This window comes from Taudactylus pleione, unplaced genomic scaffold, assembly GCF_031769625.1.
Source record: "Taudactylus pleione unplaced genomic scaffold, aTauple2 ptg001274l, whole genome shotgun sequence".
In the NCBI taxonomy this organism is placed as follows: Eukaryota; Metazoa; Chordata; class Amphibia; order Anura; family Myobatrachidae; genus Taudactylus; species Taudactylus pleione.
This window is the reverse complement of record NW_028285674.1, coordinates 2,099,362-2,116,941: the sequence shown is the minus strand read 5'-3', so window position 1 is coordinate 2,116,941 and position 17,580 is coordinate 2,099,362. Positions and strand designations below refer to the sequence as shown.

Below are 17,580 nucleotides of genomic sequence, written 5' to 3'. Positions count from 1 at the left end.
AACTGTCCAAAAAAGTTGCTGCTCAACCATATACATATATGCGTTAGCATAGGATGGGGCCACATTCGACGGCATCGCTACGCCCGCTAATTGAAGGTAAAATCGATTGTCATACAAAAAATAATTTTTAGTCAATACCATTTCCAACAATTTAAAAAAAAAGTGGATATTGGGGCCTTTATAATCTGTATTATCTTGGATTAACATCTGTACTGCCTTCATACCATCATTGTGTGGTATGCTGGTATACAGACAGTTAATATGTGCACTACACAATAAGGTATTATTAGGAAACATTCCCTTAGTTTGCAAAATATTGATCAAAGACGTAGTGTCCACATAGGAAGGTATCTTTTGTACACACACGGATTAAGGTAGCTATCTAAGTACACTGCTACTTTTTGAAACAGTGACCCCCTGGCGGATATTATTGGTCGGCCTGGGGGACAAAGTAGGTTTTTATGCAATTTCGGTACTGTGTAAAAGATAGGTACTCGAGGGTGTTCTACTATCAGCACTTGTTTAATTTCAAGTGAAATGATACCCTCATTAACTGATTCCATAAGGAAAGTATCTAAATCTCGCTTGAAACTCTTAGTGGGATCTTTAGACAATAATTGGTATATCATAGGATCATTGAGTTGTCTTAAACATTCAGTATCATAGTTAGTAGGGTCCTGTACTACTACTGCCCCCCTTATCCGCACTACGGATAACTATGTCAGTTCTGTTCTTTATATTCTTCAACACTTGAACTTCATCCCTGGATAAATTATTGCTGAATTTGTAGGAAGTGTCCACCTTGGATCCCTCCTGTTCTAGCATCCGGGAGAATGTTTTGATTGAAGAACTGACTGATGTATGGTCAAATTTAGATCTTGGTAATAATTTGACAAGCTGTGGGGGTATAGGGTCTTCTGTTTTAGTAGGTACAGTAAGCTGTGGTTTTCCAAAGTGTTCCTTTAAATGTAAGGTACGATCTAATTTAAACGTGTCCAATTTCCATTGAAATGGATCATGCTGCTTTGTAGGTACAAAATAGAGCCCTTTAGATAAAATATTTGTCTCAAGTGTTGATAACGGTGTTTTAGATAGGTTGAATACTAAGTCCGTCTGCCCCTGGGTGGGCGTCGAGCGGCGTTGCCTTTGATTTTGCCTGCCTCTCCGCGTCCTCTGCCCGGGCTTTTGTTTAGGGCTGCTCGTGTAGTGACCCCTAAAGGGTGCACTTGTGTAGTAGAGCTTGATGGTTGCGTATCCGTATCGCTTAATGAAGTAGTAGAGTCGCCTCCATATGGTTTATATTGCCGGCAATTTCTGTAAGAATTTCTTCTTGGGCCTCCTGTCGCTGTAGAATTGGCCCATTGGTACACTCTGTGTTGTTGATAATCTAATTGTACCTTACTGAATTTATCTCGTTTAAATTTAATCAGGTCTTTCTTGTATTGGTCCACTTGTAATGTTAGTTTCTCCAACCATTTAGAGGTCGGGTCCTGTGTCAAAATAGCTTTATTGTTTGTTTCAAATGTCACGATTTTTTCTTTTATGATGGTAAGTTCTCTGTTGGCCTCTTCAATTACTAATAGAACTAGGTCCATAGAGCATTTATTTAATATCGAGATCCATTTGCGGCAAAAGGGTACACTGTATCGCCCTATCGTGGGCATATTTTTGATTCGAAAGCCACGTGGTATTACTTTCTCCCGATAATGGTCTGACAGCGTTATCCCATGATACAGGAAGTCAAGTTCTTTCTTTTTTAATTTCATCCACTCATTGAATAGGTCTTCATTAGACCTGATATTAGTATCGTCACTTAGTTTACTCGTGAACAAAATGGTATCCACTTCAGAATCTGTATAGCTGAATTGCTCCTTATTGTCAACCTCCAGTAGTTCCTGGACATGTAGATGTGCATCAGCGTCAGCTCCTGCCATATTTTATTGCACTTTCACACCAATATAATTTGGTTTAAGTAATCCTTGCCGTTAATAATATAAGAAAGTTACGACGATTCCTCATAACCAGTCAATCCCTCTAAGGTATATAAGGTCATATATTATTTAAAATGAAGATACTGTGCCTTGAATAGGACCTCTTCCACACTGGTGGTCTGTCCTCAATCAAATAAATCCAGTCATCCGGCACTAGTATATATAAATACAATTCTTTGTGCTCCCGTGCTTTCCAAGGGTTATGTGCCAACCCAATAATATCAATGAATAATGGCGGCACTGGGAGACTTTAGTTAATTTAAAATAAATGCCTTTATTTCCTACATTTCGGAAAATGAATCCATCGTCAGGGAAGCAGAGCTAATGAACACACACAAACATTTATACACACATAGAGTATTACCTGATTGCTGTCAGCAGCGGGACGCCGCCCTCCAATATTCTCCATGAGATTCACCACCACGCTGTGTCGGGATCCCTCGGTGACATCATCAGGGTGCGCCCCGCGGCCAACCAAGAGGCTGTACACTGGTAACCATAGCAACCCAATCTAAGTTGATAGCTACCGATTACAACAAATTAAAAACAAATCAATTATTGAATAACGGCATTTGGACATAATGAAAATCGCATAATTAGTCCCATAAATATTTATAGATTAATATTGGTAATAAACCAAATTTAGTGCAAAATGCTATGACACGCTGAACATATTAGGACATAAATCCTATAGGAAACATTGCAATCCTAAATTCTCGTTCAACCCTTTCGGGGCTATCGTGTTTAGTTTAAATATCCATCTACATTCAAGTTTCAAAAGCATTTTATTGATATCACCCCCCCTGAGCAAAACATGGGACGTGCTGGAATTTGCCCAGATGTAATGCCCGCACAATATTGGTGGCGTTGTCAGATATCACAAATCCCCAGGAGAGTCTAAGTGGGGTAAGCCACTGGGCGATGATTTCCCTCAGTTTCTCTAAGAGGTTGTCGGCGGTGTGCCTCTTACTGAAACCGGTGATATACAGCGTAGCCTGCCTTGGAACGAGCTGGCGTTTCTGAGATGCTGCTACTGGTGACGCTGCTGCTGTTGCTGCGTAAGGTGATACATCTACCCAGTGGGCTGTCACAGTCATATAGTCCGTCTGTCCTGTTCCACTTGTCCACATGTCCGTGGTTAAGTGGACATTGGGTACAACGGCATTTTTCAGGACACTGAGGACACTTTTTCTGAGGTTTCTGAACAGTCTCGGTATCGTCTGCCTAGTGAAGTGGAATCTAGACGGGATTTGGAACCGGGGACACACAACCTCCATCAATTGTCTAAATCCCACTGCACTAATGGCGGATACCGGACGCACGTCTAACACCAACATAGCAGTCAAGGCCTCAGTTATACGTTTTGCTTCAGGATGACTGCTGTCGTACTTCATCCTCCTCGATAAGGACTGTTGGAGGGTCATTTGTTTAGTAAAAGTAGTGGTGTTCCTTCTTCCTCTCTGGGATGATGAACAACTCCCAGCAGCAGCAACAGCAGCAGTGGCAGCTGGAGGCGTAGCAATGCAGGATCCTCCGGAGGAATCCCGGATAGGAGAGTCAGTCATGCCAGTGACATGGCCTGCAGGACTACTTCCGATCCTGACTAAGGAGGAAATTGACGAGGAGGGAGTTGACGGTGTGGTTTGCAGGCGCTTGGATACAACAGGACAACGGGATTTAGGTGTCCCTGGACTGCTTACGGTCTTAGCCAAAGTTTCTGAACTTGACAGTAACTTTTTATGAATGCGCTGCAGGTGCTGTATAAGGGAGGATGTTCCTAGGTGGTTAACGACCCTACCCCTACTTATTTCACCTTTACATATGGTACATATGGCAAGACAGTTGTTGTCCGGATTTGGATAGAAATATTGCCAGACCAAAGAGGTGGAATGTTTGGTCTTCTACCCAGGCATGACCGTGATGGGCTTTTTCATCCCACGGACAACAACTGTCTCCCCCGGAGCCTGATTTAAACAAACCACATCACCATCAGAATCCTCCTCGCCAACTTCCTCCTCAGCGCCAGCTACACCAGTATCCTCATCCTGTTGTACTTCAACAGTGACATCTTCAATTTGCATATCAGCAAGTGGACTGTGGGTGCTCCTTTCAGCACTTGCAGGGGGCGTGCAAATGGTGGAAAGAGCCACCTCTTCCCGTCCAGTGCTGGGAAGGTCAGGCATTGCAACCACCACCACACTTGGACTCTCCTTGGGGATTTGTGATATCTTCTTAGAATGCACAGTTCTTCGCTGTGCTTTTGCCAGCTTAACTCATTTGATTTTTTTAGTGGGAGGAGGGCTTCCAACGTCATGTGAAGCTGAACCACTAGTCATGAACACAGGGAAAGACCCTAGCCATTCTTTGCCACTCCGTGTCATAAATGGCATATTGGCAAGTTTACGTTTCTCTTCAGATGATTTAAATGTTTTTTTCAAGGTCATTTTCCTGAACTTTGACATTGGGCATCGGCCTTGGCAGACGACGTTGATGGCATGTTATCGTCTATGTCATGACTAGTGGCAGCAGCTTCAGCACTAGGAGGAAGTGGTTCTTGATCTTTCCCTATTTTATTTTTATCGGAGAAAGTTTGGTCCTCCATTTATGTTATATTGATATATACGTGCAGCTAAGGCGCACACAAACACAGAAAATTATTTTTTATTTTTGTTGGAGACTAGTGCACTTTGTGGGTTACACCACCCTTTAAGAAATGAGCCAGCCGGCCCTTTACTTATGGGACACAGGCGCACGCTTGGCGCTGCTTCTTTGTTGATGCACGTGCAGCTACAGCCCACACAATTCACAAACACAGAAAATATTTTTTTATTTTGTTTGGAGTGCCCTTTGGGGGTTACAGCACCCTTTAACGGATAAGCCAGCCGGCCTTTTACTTATGGGACACAGGCGCACGCTTGGCGCTGCTCCATTGTTGATGCACGTGCAGCCACAGTGCACACAATTCACAAACACAGAATTTTTATTTTTATTTTGTTTGGAGTGCCCTTTGGGGGTTACAGTGCCCTTTAGCGGTCAATCCAGCCTGCCCTTTATTTATGGGACACAGGCGCATGCTTGGCACTACTTTGTTGATGCACGTGCGGCTACTGCGCACACAATTCACAAACACAAAAAAATATATTATTTTGTTTGGAGTGCCCTTTGGGGGTTACAGCACCCTTTAACGGACAAGCCAGCCGGCCTTTTACTTATGGGACACAGGCACACGCTTGGCGCTGCTCCTTTGTTGATACACGTGCAGCCACAGTGCACACAATTCACAAACACAGAAAATATTTTTTTATTTTGTTTGGAGTGTCCTTTGGGGGTTACAGCACCCTTTAGCGGTCAATCCAGCTGGCCCTTTATTTATGGGACACAGGCGCACGCTTGGCACTGCTTTGTTGATGCACGTGCGGCTACTGCGCACACAATTCACAAACACAAAAAAATATATTTTTTAATTTTGTTTGGAGTGCCCTTTGGGGGGTTACAGCACCCTTTAACGGACAAGCCAGCCGGCCTTTTACTTATGAGACACAGGCGCACGCTTGGTGCTGCTCCTTTGTTGATGCACGTGCAGCCACAGTGCACACAATTCACAAACACAGAAAAATGTAAAAAAAAATTGCACTTGGGGGGAGCACCCCTGATGGACAGAGCACCCCCTGGACAACACTACAGCACCCCTTTAGGACTGGGACACTGCACAGGACTTTGGAGTGGACACAGCCCCTATGGACAACTGACTGCACAACACAGTCCAGCCAGCCGCTATGGACTTTGAAGGAGTGGCCCCTATGGACAACAGCAGCACAGCACACTACACTGCACTACACTGCACTACACTACACTACACAGCCCAGCCAGCCTTAACTCCCACCCTCCCTCTTCACTGTCCACAGCCGAGTGAGAAAATGGCGCCGACGCGGGTACCTTATATAGGATCCAAAACCCGCGACACCCGGAAGGCGGGATGATGATGTTTTGCCTCGATTTCAGATCCGAGCCAGGCGGGAAAAGTCGAGCCTGACTCGGATCGGGTGGCTCGGGGGGGTTCGGATTTCAGAAATCCGAACCCGCTCACCCCTAATATATATATATATATATATATATATATATATATATATACACACACACAACAAACACAGTCCATCTGGCGGCAGTACAAAAAACAGGATCACAGAGACCTCTTGTCAGTTCAACGTTTCGGTTTTATCAAACCTTCATCAAGAATACGGATACATAGAAAAATCTTACCTTATAATAATAATCACCCACGGAGTGTAAGCAGCCCGCACGCACGGGACAGGATACTGACATGGTGATGGTTTATTTGTTTATGGTCACGTGTTGCCTGCTGCTCCGGTCAGCTGACTTCTCTGCTGCTTAGGCTGACACTGTGGATGACGTCAGTATCCTGTCCCGAGTGCGTGGGCTGCTTACACTCCGTGGGAGATAATTATGGTTATATAAGGTAAGATTCTTCTATATATCTGTATTCCTGACAAAGGTTTTATAAAACCGAAACATTAATCTGGCAAAAAGTCTCTGTGATCCTGTTTTTTGTACTGTCCGTGAGTGCCGCCAGCTGGACTGTGTTTGTTGTATATTTAACTTTGGAGGGCTCATGGCGTTGTTACTATTCTGCATCCCATGAGTGCCGAGTACATTACATTTTATATATATATATATATATATATATATATAATTTTTTTTTTTTTTTTTGTTTTTTTTCCATAGATAAAAAACCTTACGGTTGCACATGTCCCATTAAGGCTGCTTAGACATGATCTGAAAATTCGCAAAACCTACTGAATTTGTGCCACAGAAACTTTGAAAAGCAATGAAATTACGATCATTAAGGCTGACACCTTAATGGACGTGTTCCTTGCATAATACAGATATGGTATGCCATGACACCATGTGGTTAACTGCAGATTCAGCACTCTCACAGAAGGAGATTGCTGTCACTCACAATATGGTGGAGCTGCTAATTCACAGAATTGTGTGCTCATTGGAATACACACATGCAGTCTATGCAACTGAGGTCTGAGCAGTTATGTCGCTCCCACATCCCACTCAGTGCCCACAATCTTCCCATTCAGTCACCACAAACATTTCACTGATTTCCAACATCCTTCTCACTCCATACATCCATCTCATTCATTATACACATTCAGCTTCCCAATTGCTAAAACTATCATACTCTGTCTATACATGTACACTATCTTCACCTCTATGCTGCTATAACTTCCCCAATCCCTACAGCTGTGTGTTCTCCCAACTGTGCTAGTCTGCATTCCCTGATCCTCACCAATTTGTCTTTCCCCTTGTGCACCGTCCTGTCTTCCTGCATCCGTGCCACTGTGTTTCCTTCTATCTGCACCACTGCCTTGCCCCAGCCACATCACTCTGTCTTCCCCTTATCTCTGCCACTCTTTATACCTCCATCTGCACCACTCTGTCCCCCCCAAACTTGCCACTCTGTCTTTCCCCTCCCACCCATACCACGCTGTCATCCCCTCATTTCTGCCACTCTTTCTTCCTCCATCTGCACCACTCTGTCCCCCCTAATTGTGCCATTCTTTCCCCTCCCATCTGCACCAATCTGTCTTCCCCAATCCCTATTGTTGTGTGTTATCCTATTGTGCTAGTCTGTATTCCTCATCCACACTAATCTGTCTTTACCCATCTGCGCTGCTCTATCTTCCCATCCATGCTACTCTGCATTCCCCATTAATGTTGCTCTGTTCCCCCAAACCATGCCACTCTGTCTCCCCCCCATGCACACCACTGTTTTCAACCCATCTGCATCACTTTGGCTTCCCCCATCTGTACTGCTTAATCTCCCCCTCTGCATGCCTTTCTGTCTGCCCCATCCACAATGCCCTGTCCTCTCCCCCCATCCACCATACTCTGATTTCATCTGCGCAGCTCTATATTCTGCTCAGACCTCAGTTGCATAGACTGCATGTGTGTTTTCCAATGAGCACACAATTCTGTGAATTAGCAGCTCCACCATTTTGTGAGTGACAGCAATCTCACTCTGTGAGAGTGCTGAATCTGAAGTTGACCAAATGGTGTCATGGCATACCATATCTGTATTATGCAAGGAACACATACATTAAGGCGTCAGCCTTAATGATCGTAATTTCATTGCTTTTTCAAGTTTGTGTGGCAAGAAATTCATTAGGTTTTGTGAATTTTCAATCATGTCTAAGCAGCCTTAATGGAACATGTGAAACCATAAGGTTTTTTGTCTATGGAATTTCATAGCTTTTTTATAATTTATTAACCATCAGGGGTTTGACGCGCAAACCGGGCCACCTGCAGGGCAGTAGGACAACACGGGTGGAGGAGCAGGGCAGATACACTAACACGGGTGGAGGAGCAGACAGGAGGTGTTTTAAGGGTGCAGAGGGAGAGACGGCTGTGGGGAAAGGGCTTCAGGTGTGTCCGGCAATGGCAGCAGTGGGGATTTGGAGCAGTGGTAGCAACGGGCGTGCACAGAAGCATCAGCGGGCGACAGAGGGACTCACTGGTGCTGGTTATGCACCTGAGAAAATCAAATCAATAAGACATAGATGCATGGACGTATCAGTGACATCCCCCGTATTGAGCACAACCAGCACCAGGCTTTTCAGAACCAGACCTGGTTGCCAAAATACGTGGGACAAATGATGTAGGGGTCCCCCGTATTCAGCGTTACCAGCACTGGGCTGTGAGCCGGTCCTGGTTCTTGAAATACAGGGGGAAAATATTTGTAAGGTCTCCCAGAACCAGCACTGGACTCTTTCTAGTGGGGTGGTGATGCCACAGCCAGGGGAGCCCTTTCACCGGGCCCCCCAATCGCAGCATCACCCCTGACCGCTAGTCAGCCCAGGCTGGGGATCCTTGGGGACCCTGCCAATAAACTGTTCCCCCTCTCCAGGGCACCCAAGGCCGATAGCTATCCCCAGCACCCCTGGGCGGTGGATGCCAGGTTGATTATGTAAAGTGTGGTGCATATGAAAATACAAATATTTTTCTTTTGCATTAGTACCACAGGTCCCAGCAGGCATCCTCGCAAACTGGTACTTGGAGAACCACAAGTACCAGCAGGCGGGGCATTAAGGGCCTGCTGCTACCTATAGTACCCCTGCAAATGAAATGTTAAAATAAAATAAAAAAGGACAGTTTTTTTAAATATTTTATTTTGCCGGACCTTCACCTGGAAGGCGGCAGCCTTTAAGCTCTTTTTCAATGCTGCCGCTCCCCCAGGCATCTTCACCTGGAGGGTAGCCACCGCCGCACATCCAGGGCTTCTACGGCATCTTCACCTGGAAGGCAGTGGCCTTTAAGCTTTTTTCCGGCCTCCGCCCATCCAGGGCTACCGCAGTGTCTTCTTCCTTCAGCTGGTCTCTCCAGCTCCCCCGCTGCCGACTGTATTTAAGCCAGCTGAGGGGTCGGGGCGATGACATCGTGAGCCGTGATTGGCTCTTGGTGGCCATCTTTGAATTTCAGAAATGGAGCTGAGGCGCCATTTTTGAAAAGGGCACGCTTGGTTCTCTCCATTGAAGTCAATGGTGAGAACAGCTCATTGGCTGAGAGGCGAAAGGCTTGCTTCTCTCACCCAATGAGCGCTCCGTACCGGGATTTCTGAACTGAAATGCCGGGCGGAGCTGTCATTCGAGTTGTAGTGTCCTTACAAGACTCTACTAATGTTCGTGGGTCTGAGTATTTTTATTTTTTTTCCGAGACCCTGCATTGCCTGATGAAGAGGACAGATCCATGCAAAGGAGAAGGTGAGTATGGAATTTTTATTACAGGTACTCCATTGGATTGTCTACTGGAGAAGAGGACAGATTGGCTACAGGGATACATAGGTGATTATGTGAGATGATGTGTGCATGTGTGTGTGCATGTATGTTTTAATAATATTTTACTTTTCAACGGTGTGTGTGTTCTGTGTTTTTTTAATATTGCTTTTGCTGTGGAACTACAAGTACCAGCAGGCCCGTAATGCCCTGCATGCTGATACTTGTGGTTCTCCAAGTACCAGCATGCAGGGGAGGCTTGCTGGGAGCTGTTGTTCCACAGCAAAAGCCAATATTTTAACTCTATACTTGCACCGCGCTTTAAACAATCAACCCGGCACCCACCACTCCAGGGGTGCCAGGGATAGCCCTCGGCTATCAGTCTGGGCTTAGGGTGCCCTGGAGAGGGGGAACCATTTATTGCCAGGGTCCCCAGCTCCCCAGGGATCTCTGGCCTGGGCTGACTAGCAGTTAGGGGTGATGCTTTGGCTGGGGGGCCCGGTGAAAGGGCTCCCCTGGCCGTGGCATCACCCCCCCGCTAGAAAAAGTCTGGTGCTGGTTCTTGTAAAAACAGGGGCACCCTATGCATTTTTCCCCCCTGTATTTCCAGAACCAGTGCCGGCTCAGAGCCCAGTGCTGGTTGCATTGAATACTGGGACCCCTACGTTATTTGTCCCCCGTATTTTGGAATCCAGGACTGGTTCTCAAAAGCCTGGTGCTGGTTGTGCTTAATACAGGGGACCCCTACGTCATTTGTCCCCTGTATTTATTTTTTTACACAGGTTTTTTTATTTAATTAAACACAGAAGCACAGTTAGGTCTCACTGACCCGTCCCTGCTTCTGTGTTTTTTTTTTTTAAACACAGATGCAGGTATTATGGATATTTCAGATACAAGCCTGCATCTGTGTGCTGCTACCTCTGCCGGGTCCTAACGCCTGCACCACCGCCGCTCACACTGCCGCCACACCACCGCCTCTAACGTCCCCGGTTCCCAGCCACAGCTAATGCCCACTTACCCCTACCACCTCTCCCACGCCTCCCGGCTGCAGCAAACGCCAGCTTCCTTCCCACCCGGACCCGGCATCTGCTACTGCCCGCAAATGATGGCCATCTTGGTACACCCAAGTGAAGCCACAGTGAATACACCTGCTGGGGGCTCCTACTGCGGCTACGCAAAAAGTTGAAAAGTCCTATCTATTCAATGGCGCATTCTTGAGGTAATAACTGTAACTTTCTAACTGAACCCCAAAAGGCTCTACCATGGAACAATAGCTACCTAATAAAACAAACCCCAAGTCTAAATTCACCCCCTACCCTGAGTTATGCCTTCCCCCCAAAAAAACCATAGACTACAGCAGTAAAGTGGTCCTAATTGAGAATGACAAAAAATGTGACAGTTGGAACTTTAGATTACTCCCAAATACTCATGTTTTTGCCCTGAAATTTGGCATGCAGCACCGAGCAACAGTTCTACCCGTCCATGCTAAATTTCAGCCTGGTACCTCCAATAGCTTTTGAAGTATAGTCCCTGAAACACCCTGCCCCCCCCCCCCCCCTGGAATTCTCTATGAGAGAATTGCAGTTTTTTACACACAACTTTAATATGAGGGCATGACTTATAATATGCAGTAAATTGTGACAAGAATCACATAGACCGGGTAAAATCCATCAGCATTTTTATTTCTCACCACAAGGCAGGTATACAGGATATGGCAGTATCACAGGCAAGATGGTACACAAAGTCTTCCAAACAGCAATATATTTCCTAAGTGGACACGCAGGGCCAGGATCCCTAACACTAGTCACCCCTGGGCTTATAACCTGGATGACTATCTCACGGTCAGGATGTTTCCCCAGTGTCTCTGCAGTTCTTAAACCAGCCTCACACAGGTGTCTGTAATCAGCTACCTGTCCAGACTCTGATTGAGGCAAAATCTGAACTGGACATTTTACATTCCTAATGCCTTTGCTCTGCCAAAACTGGGATATCTGGATATTTCACATTTACTTCATGTGGAATTATGCTGACCCTGTCACACTCCTCCCCCCTTAGCTTCAACCACCCTGGTGAAGCTAAAACACTTTCACCCACATCTATTTATGCCATCCGTCCGGGTACACAGCTCTCTACCATTTTCCACAGTTCGCCATCCTCACCCTCTTCCTCCTCCTCTAGCTTCACCATAGGGTTGCTTGGAGAATCGGGCCCAACAACCTGGAAAGGGCATCAGCATTGAGGTGCTGTTTCCTCGGACGATGCTGCACCTCAAACTTAAATGGCTGCAAAGACAAATACCAGCGGGTTACACAAGCATTCACTTCTTTGTTCGTGTGCATCCACTTTAAAGGGGCATGATCCATCCAACAAAAACTCCCACCCAACAAATATAATATCTACTGCCCACTTAATTGCCAAGCACTCTTGCTCCACATATGAGTACTTGCGCTCCCTGTGCAGCAATTTCCGGCTAGGGTAGAGGATGGGTTTCTCTTCCCCTTCTACCACTTGGGAAAGGGCTGCTCCCAATCTCATACCTGAGGCATCTGTCTGCAATATAAACTGCTTTTTAAAGTTAGGAGCCTGCAAAACAGGTTCTGCACACAAGGCGCGCCTTAAATCCTGCCATGCAGCGTCTGCTGCTCTAGACCATACTATCTTGTCTGGGGACTGTTTTTTAAGACACTCAGTTAATGGTGCTGCCCTAGTGGCAAAATCACTAATGAATCTGCGGTATTAACCCACTAGGCCAAGGAATATTCTGAGCTGAGATTTACATTTGGGTTTAGGCCATGTGAGGTCCGCCTCCACCTTACTGGGCTGAGGTTTTACCTGTCCTCTGCCCATGATATGTCCCAAATATTTTGCCTCCACCATTCCAATGGCACACTTCTCTGGATTAGCAGTAAACCCATGTGTCCGTAAAGACCATAACACTGCTTAACTCTTGGAAGGTGTGACTCCCAGTCAGGGCTAAAGATTAATATGTCGTCTAATTATGCAGCTGCATAGTCCTTGTGTGGTCGCAGCAACCTGTTCATAGCCCTCTGGAAGGTTGCCAGAGCCCCATGCAAACCAAACGGCAGAGTTTTATAGAAAAAACAAACCTTCTGGGGTAGAGAAGGCTGTTTTGGCCTTAGCAGCCTCAGTTAAAGGAATCTGCCAATATCCTTTTATCAAATCTAGGGTGGTGAGATACTGGCTGTTTGCTACATTCTCCACCAGCTCCTCCACCCGGGGCATAGGATAGGAATCAAACTGTGACACTTTATTTAATTTGTGAAAATCATTGCAGAATCATAATGCACCTGAACTCTTAGGCACCAAAACTATGGGATTATTCCATTCTCTACTATGGGATTATTCCATCTCCTCTACTTCCTGTTTAACTGCTGCCCACTTTGCCTTGGGTACACGGTATGGCCTCTGTTTTTATTACCACCCCTGGAGGAGTAACTATATCATGCTGGATAATTTGGGTTTTTCCTGTAATGGCCAAGAACATATCTTCGTGCCGTGCTACTAAACTCACCGCCTCCTGTTTCTGGTGGGGATTAAGGGTAACTTCAATGGGTACCTGACATTCTGGGGTTTTCTTGGCAATCAAAGAAAGCTGACCAGCGCTCTCTTTCCAGGGTTTTAACAGGTTTACATGGTAGATTTGCACCTCATTCCTTCTACCCTCCTGTCGAACCTTATAATTAACAGGTCCAACTGCCTCTATAACTTCATAAAGGCCTCGCCACTGGGCGTACATTTTGCTTTCAGTGGTGGGTACCAGAACCAGTACCTTGTCCTGGTTTAACAGACTGATTAACCGCGGTCACGTCATATCAATGTTTTTACCGCTGTTGTGCCCTATCCATGTGCTCGTTCACGACTGGCACAATTTGCCTTAACCTGCCATACAATTGGGTCACAAACTGAACGATGTTAGGCTCATGGCATGACTGACGTTCCCACCCTTCTTTCAACAGATCTAAAATCCCTCTAGGTTGCCTACCATAGAGGATTTCAAAGGGACTAAGGGAGTCATTCAGACCCGCTTGCGAGCAAAGGATGCTCGCAAGCGGGTCGATGTTCCCCCACTGCGCATGCGCATGATGGAGGGAGCTCTGTCGTGCGCATGTGCGAGACCCGGAGAGCGACGGGCTCTCCATCGCTCCGGGTCTCGCACCAAAGGGGGCGTGCTGTCAATGTTGATTGACAGCACGCCCCCTTTGGTGGGCATGCCAGGGGCGTGCCTGCCAGACGGAGGCGTTCCCATGGGAACGCCTACCGTCTGAAGCCGGCCCCACTGACATCACTAGTGATATCAGTGGGAGTGATTTTGGCTCTGATAGAGCCAAAATCACTCCAGGGCTTGCGGCAGCGAGACCCTACCGCAGGGTCTCCGTCGCAAGCCCGATGGTCAAGACCATCGCGACCATCATCATGGACGCTCGCATATGCTGTGGGTGGTCACCCACAGCTATGCGAGCGGCCAGGAGGCCGCTCCATTTTCATGGAGGAGGGCACTGATTCAGAGCTAACGCTCTGGTCAGAGCGGCCGGCTCTGAATCAGGCCCTAAATCCCATAGGGGATTGGGGTACCTATCGCATAAAATAGAGTAGGAGCAAGTCCCAATCTCGCTTTTCCTCAGACACCGCCCTTTTATCATTTGTTTAAGGGTCTGGTTAAAGCATTCAACAAGCCCATCTGTTTGCAGGTGGTAAACTGAGGTAGTAATCCTATCCACCTTTAAGAGTCGGCACATATCTTTCATTAGTTTAGATACAAAAGGGGTACCTTGGTCCATTAAGACCTCCATTGGTATTCCCAAGCGGGTATATAGCATCAATAATTCCCAGGCAATAGTGCTAGATTTCATGTTACGTAGCGAGATGGCCTTTGGGTACCTTGTTGTATAATCTACCACCACGAGCAGATTTTTCTACCGGCCCCATCAGATCCATACCAATTCTCTCAAAAGGTACAGAAATGATAGGGAGGAGAACCAAGGGTGCCCGAAACCCTGGCCGGGGTTCTGTCTTCTGACACACTGGGCATTCCTGACAATATTTTTTTACTGCTGCATGAATGCCGGGCCAGAAGAATCTTAAATTAATATGCTGGAGAGTTTTCTCCTCCCCCATATGGCCACCTCACAGGTGTGTATGAGCCGCCCTTAACACCAACTGCTCGTGTTTCCGGGAAACTGACAATTGGTCTACTCTCTTACCCTGCAAATAGGTTACACAATATAACAAATCATTTTTCAATGCAAAGTATGGTACCCCTTCTGCTGGTAAAGCCGTGATTACTCTACCATTTATCTCTTCCACATTTTCAAATGCATTTTCTATCACATTTTTTGAGCCACAGAGAGCATCTCCTGCACAGCCCTGTCATTTAAAAAAAAAAAAAATTGTACTACCACCACGTTTTGTGTGAACAAAACATGGGACATGTTGGAATTCACCCAGCTGCAATGCTCTCACAATATTGGACCGGTGATACACAGAGAAGTCTGCCTCTGAATGAGCTGCTGTTTCTTAGATGTTGCTACAATACACCCACCTAGGGGACTGTTACAGTCATGTAATCTTGCATTTGCCCTGTTCAGCTTGTCCACATACTGTATCTGTGGTAAAGTGGACAGTGAGTACAATGGCATTCTGGAGGACACTAATTAAGTGTTTTTTAATGTCCCTGTACAGGCTGGGAATTGCTTACCTAGTGAAGTGGAATCTAGAATGGATTTGGTAGCGGGGATGCAGGACCTCAATTAACTTTCAAAAACCTACTGCATTAATGGCAGATATTGGACACACATCTAATACCAGCATAGATGTAATGGCGTCAGTGATCCGCTGTGCAACTGAGTGACTGCTGTCAAAACACGCTCCCCCTTGCAAAGGACTGTTTAACAGTCAATTGGTTTTTTAACCTACTATTAGTGGTCTTTCTGGTCCCCTTCTGGGATGAAGATCCACTCCCAGCAGCAGCAGGCGTAGTGTTCAAGGATTCTTCTGAAGAATCCTGGATACGGGAGGACTGGGTTAGTCTTATCAAATTGGATGCAGGACTACTTGCAATGTTTGAGAATACTGCTGATGAAGGTGTTGGTGGTGAAGATGACAGATGCTTGAATCCTGGCCAGCAGCATCACAGTGCTTATATATGGGTACACTGGGGAAAGGGGAGAGTATGGCATACAGCATCACATCCATGCTTATATGGATACACTGGGGTATAGCACAACATTTTTTTATTTTTAACTTTTTTATTTTTCTTTCTTTTTTTTAACTTGTAGTTTCTTTCTTTCTTTTTTTTTACAGCCCGTGGATGGACAACACTCCTGGTTTGGACACACAGCCCCCTCCCCTTGGAAGAGCACAGCACACCCCTATTTTGGACAACAGCCCTATGGACAGAGCACAGTGACAGCACCCCCCTGGATTGGACAACAGCCCCTGGCATGGACATACAGCCCCCCCTGGAGTGGATGGAGCATGGCACACAGAGCAGTCTTGATTGGACAACAGCCCCCTTGCCACACAGCGCCCACTGGAGTGGACAAAGAGCACAGCACAACCACACAGTCCAAGACTCAGCAAGGAAGTGGTGACGATTACCGCAGAGAGGGACTTATATACAATCCAAAACCCGTGAGAATCCGCTAGGATGACATTTTGTCTCGCTTTGGATTTTGGAGTTAGGCAGGAAAACCCGAGCCTGACTTGGTCTACACTCTGCTTGCTGATTTTGGAAATCAAATTCAGGCTTTGCTATACAGCTTTCACATATTGCAAGAAGTATCTGAACATTGTCATATCCAACATTACCTAATCTTCTGTACCAGAGTTCCATAGATTGTTTGTTGGTTAGAAGCCTTAATTGCATAACACTCCTCTGTATCAAAGACATACAGTTGTTGGCATCGGGTACCTGTTGCTATCACAGTCTCTTTTCTATTCTGTAAAACAAAGCACTTTCCTTCAGCGAATTGTTTTTGTATCCGTTTTGCTCTAAAACACTTATGACTATGAGGTTCGTCCCCATATCAGGTACATATAACACCTCTTAGATTTCTGTGACTTTGTCTTCACTTTATATTTTCAGATAGGTAGTGATTTTTCCAACTTTTTCTAGCCTATTCCTGTAGCCAATTTAAGATCACACGTGTTAAATGTTTTGATTACATCTGAAATGTCTTGTGGTACCTAACCCAACAATCTTCTCTGCGAATGTCTGTGATGCTTGAAGCTGACTCTGTTAAACTTCTTTCTCTGTGTAGCATCTACATCTTTCAGTTTACATGCTGATGCGTTATGTCCTACTTTATGACATTCATAGCACATTAATTTTCTGGTCTTTACTTCTTTAGTGTATAATGCAGAATTCGCAGTATTTAGTTCTGATACACATTCTTGGAACTGCAACAACTTTGTCTTAATGTTATCTGTTGAAAGCTTGGCTATATTAGCTTCTAGCGCTACTACTAAGAAATCAAATTCAGACAATAAGTTCTGTAGCATCGCCATAGCAATCTCCTCATCATAAACCTCCTACAGATGTTAATTGCTGAGATATGGAAATCATTTTGTCAATGTAGTCACTCATACTTGTGCATTAACTCAATTTAGTATTATACAATATGCGCCTCAGATTAATTCTTCTCACAAGACCTTTATCTTCATATTGTAACAATTCCAGGAAGGAATTGACTGATTTGTGCAGAGCAGATGATAGTGCAAGGAGATTGATTGGGGATACCCCTTTAAGAATGGTGTATGGTGTTGCAGCC

The 17,580-nt window shown here is 45.7% G+C and overlaps 1 protein-coding gene across 2 annotated transcripts in view; it reads left to right on the top strand.

The window, feature by feature from the left end:
* LOC148443423 (coiled-coil domain-containing protein 32-like) overlaps positions 1-17,014 on the top strand; it is an 80,111-nt gene extending 63,097 nt beyond the window's left edge. For both annotated transcript variants that reach the window (XM_088462845.1, XM_088462846.1), the window contains exon 5: positions 16,112-17,014. In XM_088462845.1, the coding sequence (XP_088318971.1) occupies positions 16,112-16,456 (345 nt within the window). In that variant the 3' untranslated portion in view covers positions 16,457-17,014. The remainder of the gene's footprint in view (positions 1-16,111) is intronic.
* The last annotated feature ends 566 nt before the right edge of the window (positions 17,015-17,580 follow it).